At 35.7% G+C, this 8771-nt stretch overlaps 1 protein-coding gene across 3 annotated transcripts in view; it reads left to right on the top strand.

Moving 5' to 3' along the window:
* CAND1 (cullin associated and neddylation dissociated 1) overlaps positions 1-7247 on the top strand; it is a 39315-nt gene extending 32068 nt beyond the window's left edge. For 2 of the 3 annotated variants that reach the window (XM_025167779.2, XM_088141800.1), the window contains 5 exons: positions 1586-1681; positions 3281-3450; positions 4395-4559; positions 5951-6058; positions 6701-7247. In XM_025167779.2, the coding sequence (XP_025023547.1) occupies positions 1586-1681; positions 3281-3450; positions 4395-4559; positions 5951-6058; positions 6701-6925 (764 nt within the window). In that variant the 3' untranslated portion in view covers positions 6926-7247. Of the gene's footprint in view, positions 1-987; positions 1076-1585; positions 1682-3280; positions 3451-4394; positions 4560-5950; positions 6059-6700 lie in introns of those variants that run through there. The other variant, XM_088141801.1, reaches the window with a different exon arrangement.
* Positions 7248-8771: the final 1524 nt, after the last annotated feature.

Below are 8771 nucleotides of genomic sequence, written 5' to 3' on the forward strand. Positions count from 1 at the left end.
CACTGCCTCAGACCTGGTGCATAATCTGGAGGTCCTCCTGGACTCACGACTCCTGCTCAAGGAGCAGGTGGTAGTCGTGGCCAGGAGGGCCTTTGTAACTTCGTGTTGTGTGCCAGTTACACCCTTTCCTGGATCAGGAGTCCCTCCGGTCTGTCACTCATGCCCTGGTCATCTCTTGTTTAGACTATTGCAATGCACTCTACATGGGACTACCCTTGAAGAGTATCTGGAAGCTACAGCTGGTTCAAAATGCAGCTGCATGGGCAATCATGGGTGCCCAAAGGAGGGCACATGTAATACCTTTGCTGCAGGAGCTGAATTGGGTTCCAGTTTGTTTCCAGGTCCAATTCAAGGTGTTGGTTATCACCTTTAAAGCCCTACATGGCCTAGGACCAGGTTACCTGAGGGACTGTCTCACCCCCATCCCATCAACCTGTCCCACCCAGTCCGGCAGAGAAGGCATGTTGAGGATCCCACCAGTGAGAGAATGTCGACTGATGGGTCCTAGGAAGAGAGCCTTCTCTGCCGTTGCCCCTGCCCTATGGAATACTCTGCCCCCAGAGGTGAGGCAGGCCCCCCCAGTTTTTCAGGGGGAATTGAAGACTTGGGACAAAGAAAGATACAATTGACCCTGGGGATGGCTGGCACCTTGATGATGCTCCCTGAGTTTAATAACACCTAATTAACGTCTGCCTCTTGGAAGTATTATAAAGGAAGTATATTTTTAACATATTTAATTAATTAATTAATGTTTATCTATTTTAATCAATATTTATTTTTACTATAAACCGCCCAGAGTCACCCCACAGTAAGATGGGCGGTGACAAATTTGAAATATAAATAAAATAAGTAAAACATCAGTTCTGCTGGCACAGTGGGATTTCTTCTGCCCTTTCCCCTTCCCAGGAAAATCCTTTTAGTGCATGTTTTGATTAATTGTGTATACTGAAGAGGGGAAGAGTAATTGCCCTTCTCCTGTTCTGTCAGCAAAACTGGTTCCACTAATGGAAATATACAATTGGATTCTATTCAAGAGCACAGATACATTTTGGTTTGTTCTCACTTCATGGCTGAGGTCAGTATATGTAATTATTCCCTATTGAGAAAATTTGGGAGTAATAGTTACTGGCAAGCATTGTCTGCTAAAGACTTGGGGAGATTTGGGTTGTAACTTTGCCAATCTACTAAGTCTTGTTTATTGGATTTATACCTTGCTTTTTAAATAGGTTGTAGGATAGTTTATTAGAAATTAAAGTTTCAAAAATAGCATATTAAAGCAAAGATAAAACACCACAGTTTTAAAAGCAAAAAAGCAGTCAGAAATCAAACCAAGCACTGTGTGAAATAGAAAATACTGAAAATGAGGAAAGTTTTAAACTATAATATTGCACGGGGATCAACTTTTCAAACCAAATAATAAATAATATGTATACCATGTATATGAAATAATTTCTATTCATATGTAAATGCTATAGAATTATGTAGATAAAGCACCAACTAATATTTTTGTAATTTCTGTAACTCCACAGTACAGTACAGAGAAAATAAAAATGTTCTATTATCTGTGCCAATTATTTACTATTAGGGTCATCATATGCTCGGAGTTCGGTGGTCACTGCTGTGAAGTTCACTATCTCTGATCACCCACAGCCCATAGACCCACTATTAAAGAATTGTATAGGTGAGTGAAATCACAATTTTAAGCAGAGTATTTACTGTTTACGGGGTTGGATCCAGTAATGTAATTTCAGAATAGTTTTGGGGATGGGGAAGATTTTGATTTGTGGAGTCCTTGATGCTCTCTGAGCTTGGTTGTTTGCTTGCAGACATTTCATTACCCAACTAGGTAACATCATCAGTGGATCAGATTTTGATTTAAAGCCCTATTACATGAGAGGAAGTGTGCTTTGCTTAATTTGTTTTTTGGGAGTACTAAACTTTTAGGTAGGACAACAGTAGATACTAGGTGATGCAGATGCCTGTTTTCAAGCCTTGAAGCAACAAGAAATACTTCCATCTGAAGCAGCTGTTAGTTCTTGAAATAAAACTACTTATGTATATAATTTATATTAATTACTAGAGTTGTGCCGTATTTCAGCTTCAAAGGGCAAAGGTCCTTAGGAATGCATATGGACATCTGTGTAGTGCCTGCCCTCAGTTCTATAACCTTATGCATCTTTCTTCAGGATCATGCTGCAGTTACACAATCCAGAGGAGGACTCAGTTACTTTAAAGAGTTGCCAACAAGTGTTACACAAGTGACTATATGCACTCCAAAGCATCTTTTTTCCCTTTGAATACAAAATACTACACCAGTCTATTATTTATTTTATTTTGTTTTATTATTATTTTATTTATTTAAATTTATTAGCCACCCAACTACAGTGGACCCTATGTATTACCCCTAGATGTATATAATAGTAGCAGAGCAGAGTGAATCCCCAGAGAAAAATATTCAAAAAGAAAAATGCCTGGCAGAGTCACAAGAAGCCACTTTTACCTTTGTTTTGTTTTTTAAGCATAATTGCTGTAGTTCGTTAATTCTTCTGAACTGTTGAACTGAGTACGGTTCTGGAAAAATCTCAGTTTTAAGGAAAAGAAAAGAGATATTCTTGCAAAATACTATTACTTACTGATATTTTCCTGTTTGATTTATTTTTTAAAAAATTTCTTTCATCCTGCTATTTACATGATTAATTTCATAAATCATGAAGCATAGCATCCAGATCTGTGATCTAAAAAGAATAAATGTGGCACTTTTTAAAAAAGAGTCTTTTAATTAAGGCATTAGTAGAGCAGCTGTGAGGATATATATAAACTGGTTTCAAGCAAACTTGAAAACTACATATATAAGTTTGCTTGAAATCAGTTTACATATTTAACTGACTGGATTGCATAATTGTAAAGAAGATATTGAGAACAGAATAAATTATACACATAATTTAGAGTGAGTATATTTAATTTAGGTTAGAGGAGGATATCTTCACTGTTAGAGCAATGTTGTGTTTCTCACTTGTATTTCTTATTTGAATCAAGATTCACTATTTATCCCTAGGTACAACAATCCAAAATGAAATGATAAAAGTAATATTTACAAATCACCTTCTTGGCCATGAAGGGGATAAGAGAGGGAAAAACATGTGCCTAAGGCTTGGTGCAATTTCATTCTGTTGTGATCATTCTAAATTTGGTTTAGCAAGTTATACACGATGTGTTTGTATTTTTCATGAATGACATATACTGAACAAGACCATATGCTAATTGTCTTTAATTATTACAGGTGATTTTCTAAAAACATTGGAAGATCCAGATCTTAATGTGAGACGAGTAGCTCTGGTAACATTTAATTCAGCAGCACACAATAAACCATCATTAATAAGGGACCTTTTAGACACTGTGCTTCCACATCTTTATAATGAAACAAAAGTGAGAAAGGAACTAATAAGAGAGGTATGTAAATTCTTCTGACTGAAGGATAAGCAAACAGTAGTGCCCAAGAATAAAAATATTTTCTATTTAAGTTTCAGATCCCTATTTAAGTTTAGTCTAATTTGAAGACAGCTGTTTTGTGTACAGTGGTAGTTAGAGACATGTCATCCAGCAGTACCATGACACATGTGACGCACTAGATGGCATATATGAAGCGCAACATATTTTAATAAACTTTGCAAAGTTTCGGTCATTTTTATTTCTTTATGTCACACGCATACACATTTGCATGTACTTACCCATCATGTGAAATTGCCCACTGCCTGAAAAAAGTTGTAGACTCTTATTTTACAGGTAGGGGATTGATTCCTAAGTCCTCCTGTTAAGTACTATAGTAATGCCACTTTGGGAATTAGTGAAATTCAGAGAGCTTTATTCAGTGGTGTCATTTGGTTTATGCAAGCCTCATTTGAATAGTTAGCTCAACACCAAGCACAATTTTCCATTGCCTGGTCTACTTCTTCACTTAGATAATTCCTAGATTCCTTGTTCATATTTACTGATCTTTGACTGTAGCTTACTACGTGTGTGTGTGTGTGTGTGTGTGTGTAGGATTGCAGTTGTGTTTATGTTGCTTAGGATATGCCTTAGAATATCACTTAAATGTACATAGTTAAAACACACACACAATTTGAGAACCAACTAAGAACTTGAGTTACTTTTTGATGGATGACTTACAAACATCCATTCAGTTTTAAACCAGAAACCTGAAACATGGTGCCATGAAAATGGATGTAGTCATGGAATTTTGTAATGAAGTTAACTTCTAAAGCCTTAGTTCGTTTCTGGAATTTCGTAATTACTTTTCCTTGTGGCCATAGTTTTTCAGTACATTCATTCAAAGAATATTGTAAACAACTGATAATTAAATCTAATGAATGCTCTTATTTTGTTTTGGTTTGCAGGTTGAAATGGGGCCATTTAAGCATACAGTTGATGATGGTCTTGATATTAGAAAGGCAGCTTTTGAGTGTATGTATACTCTGCTAGATAGCTGTCTGGATAGACTAGACATCTTTGAATTCCTAAACCATGTTGAGGATGGTTTGAAAGATCACTACGATATTAAGGTTAGTTTGTTACGTACATGTGTGTAATATAGTTACATAATTTTCACTCCATGCAAATGCAAAATGTATTAGGAGCAAAATGTTTGTTTCAGAGAAAAAGGTTGGGCATTTAAATACCTATTTCTAAAATTAAATGCCAATTTTTGTGATTTGCTATTACCTCAGGGGAGCTCCTCTGTGTCAGCAATAGCTGCAGATGGGTTAAAATGAGGTAAAAGGTCATAATAATTGAGTGAATTATTACTGGGTATTGGAAATTTAATATAAGTGTTGAAAAACTTATTTCTTTTTTTAATAACTTTATTAAATTTTTGAACAAAGATAAAAACTAACAAGAACTAATATTTAGAATAAAGAAAAGAAAGAAGAAAAGAAAGAAAAGACAAAGCCAAAAGTGCAGAAAAAAGAAAGAAAATATAAAGAAATAGCTTCCAGTTTTCTTATAGCATTTATAAGTATAGATGTAAATCAACCTCTTACTCTGTGGTTACAGCATAACTTTCATTTTTTCCTATAATCTGTTTTTTTAATCATCAAAACCATATATAAGTTCAAAAACTTATTTCTGATTTGTTGTTTCTACCAATAGAACACAATTCAAGTGATAAGTTGCCTTAGTAAGAGATTTGATAATAGTGGAGCATAACAGATCAAACTAATGCACCTCTATTAAGCCCCATCCCCTGACATTCTTCATGTGCCACATCAATCCCTGTACCTTTTACTTGGGGTGAATGGTAGGATGGCTCCTCTTATTATTTGTCTAGTCTGCATCTTTCTTAATCAGAGAAAATGTCCAGAGGCACAGATCATATAATGGAAGATGGCTTGAAGTATTTTCAGAACTCCTGACAGAGACTCTGTGACTCCACCTTTACAGAGAAGGACAGAATGCAGGCAAAACAGTGCCAATCCTGCTAATACTTCTGTAGGAATGCCATCAGCATTGGCATGTGCCAGTTAGCAGCGGAGGCAGGAAGGAATTGGGCCTTGCTCAAATGTGGCAGTTGGTGGCATAGAATAATAATTGGCTTGAAGAAAATACAGCTAGGTAGATCCAGTGTGAAGTGTATAGATAGGATGGCCAATGAAGTACAGAATTCATTATTTCATTTTCTGAGATGATAGTTGTTTAGTGCAAACTGAGAAATTGTGTTAAAATAGAAATGAGATCTACCAATATATATCCACAGAAAAATTAAAGTTACAGCTGGAATTAGACACACAACAGTACAACACACGTTAACTGAGCGTACTTAGTGGGCAGGGAACACTAACTTAGAAGGGGAAACGAAATAGAATGGAATAGTTGGTCCTCTGAATAGAAGTATATATGGCGCAACATTTCATTGCAGTGTCCAGTTTATCTAAGTTATCTTTCTCTTAACCAGATGTTAACATTTTTAATGCTGGTGAGACTATCTACTTTGTGTCCAAGTGCAGTACTGCAGAGGCTTGATAGACTGGTTGAACCCTTACGTGCTACATGCACAACCAAGGTACTGTGTGAATTTCTTTACATTAGTATACAAATTGTAAAATAGAATTGCAGCGTTTCAGAGTCAATCATCAGTCCCTCATATTAAGCTTAACACACCTCACTTTTCCTAAAATTTGTGATCTGTGAAAGTAATGTGTATGGCCTTTCCTAGTAGAAAGATACATTTTTAAAGCATTATTCCTGCCAGGCTGTTTTATGCTTTTTTCTCCCCCAGTTCTCTGTTCTTACATGGGAATAAAATAGTCTTATTGCTGGCTTGTGCTAGCTGTTCAGACGTTGCTTCTCCCCCTCCCCCCCGACAGGTTGTGTTATTAAAATTGTTTTAATTTATGTGTAATAATCTTTATTAAGATGCATAGGATCAGGACACCTTTTGTTCCTAGCATGGGCTTTTTTATTATAAGATAACATTTTGTAAGAGCCTCAGTAGTGAACAAAAGTTAGAGAGAAACAAAATCTTCAGTCATAAATAATAATTATTGAGAAAATGCCTAAAGTTGCAAGACATTCTGAAGAACTTTTATTCTGACAGTTAGTGTAGCACTTACAGTGTGGTGCATTTACATTGTTTGCATGTCTTTCTAATTTAATTTTGTTATTGGATTGGTACCTAAATATCACTTTTTTTAAAATAAAACAGGTAAAAGCAAACTCTGTGAAGCAAGAGTTTGAGAAGCAAGATGAACTGAAGCGATCTGCTATGAGGGCAGTAGCAGCATTGTTAACTATTCCAGAAGCAGAAAAGAGTCCACTAATGAGTGAATTTCAGTCACAGATAAGCTCTAATCCTGAGCTTGCAGCCATCTTCGAAAGCATCCAGAAAGATTCATCGTCCACTAATTTGGAATCAATGGACACTAGTTAGATATTCATTCAAACAGGGACCATTAATTTGAACCATACAATGCACTGAATTTACAAGTTAAAAAAAAAAACAGAAAAATATCTAATCTTCACAATGTTCCATTTTATCTTTATGGAGACAGTTTGGCTTTTTTCCATTGTTGTTTTTTTAGCATTTATTCCAGAATATGTATTTCCATAACTCCAAAGTTGTAAGCCACACATGTTTTAGTGGATTTGGATACCCATTAAATAGAAATAAAAGGTTAAAACGCATGATGTATGGAAATAGATTCCAGCATCCATTTGCCCTGTAATGTTTAGGATTAAAAGTTTAAAAATTTGTGGCCATGATTTTTCTTTTCATTTTTTTCTTGAAACAAAGCAAAACAAAACAACTTTTGTGTTTTATCTAACTTTGCTTGGCAGGTAGGCTTAAAAAAAACTGTAAGAGTTACTATCGTACATCTTAGGTACAATTTTAAAATGGAAACACAAGTAAATGTCGTTTTTAAACATGTGGGAATAAACAATTTTTTGTTCACATTAATTTTGTATGAGAAAATTTACAAATGTGTGTAAAGAAGCATGTGCAATTTATTCATAACTAAATTCAGATTAATAATATTGATGCAGGCAGTGTTCTCTTTCATACCTAATGCAGTTAGTTTATTATATTTCATTACAATTTTTTACATATATATTCTGCCAAAGCAACTTACCATCAGTATAAGCAATCATGAACAAAACTACAATAAATATTAGTATAGGCCAAGAAAGATCCTGATACGATATTTCCTACAGGGCAGCTGGTACAAATGGGATGAGAGACTGCTGAGTTGAGTATTGGTTGGTTTAGAAGCAAAAAGTATTCTTCTGAACTTGTTTGTAGTTCTCATATATTGAGGTGATTTTTAGTATTTTTATTTGTAAATCCAAAGCAAGGCATTTATTTAAAAATGGTTTTTAAAAGACTACCAAAATTTTCAGGAGGCATAGAATGACAGACCTGCACAACATGCCGTCCATCAAGCCTCCTTGTATCACCATCCAGCATTTTTTAAAAAACTAATAAATTCACTGCCACTGCCCAAAAGATGCACTGTCAAGTGCCTCCAGGCCTCATTGCTGCCACCAGCACCAGCATTGCTGCTGTTCCATTGGTTTGCTGATTTGGGGTGCCAGGTATTCCTTTGCAGCCTGCGATGGTTTTTAATTTATCAGTACGACCTGCTCTTAACAGTTGAGATGGTCATCAGTGGAATGAAAAGACAGTTGCTGCCAATCCCCCTTTCTTTTTTTGTGCAAATCTTGCAATATTCTGATGATAGTGAGGTTTGATGGAGATGGCTATTTGGGGCCAAAGTTACAGATTCCTCCTATAGCTTAAAAGTCTGACAAATATAGTGGTTTTTAAGGATGATGCTGAGTTTTTCAATTAAATTTACAGCTGAAAGCTGAAAAATGGAAGGATAGAATATCAGTTAAAAAGAGGACAGGAGAAGAGAAATGACCTGGCTGTACAGTAAGTACAATAGCAGGGAAAAGTTTCAGGACATGAGAATTACTGTCCCGCCTTCTTTTCTTGTACTTTGCATTACACAGAACTGTTTTAGAAGATGACAAAGGGGAAGGGAAACAGTCCCTTTTTGTCTCTCCCCCTTTCTTCTTGCATTGTAGCTATGCAGTAATATGCTGGCATCCTTCAATACTATATACCCAGCACTAGGAAAATCTAGGTGAGGGGGACATTTCTTTTACTCTTTTTTCCTGCGGTATCTGTCCTCCAAGAAGTATTACAAACTGATTAGCAGGCAGAATAACAGCTCTTACAACGTACATATATACTAGAGATTTCCACTTACTTT

Source organism: Python bivittatus, unplaced genomic scaffold (assembly GCF_059951505.1).
Source record: "Python bivittatus isolate LINGU-HERP-01145 unplaced genomic scaffold, Pbiv_v1 ctg000330_np1212, whole genome shotgun sequence".
Taxonomy (NCBI): Eukaryota; Metazoa; Chordata; class Lepidosauria; order Squamata; family Pythonidae; genus Python; species Python bivittatus.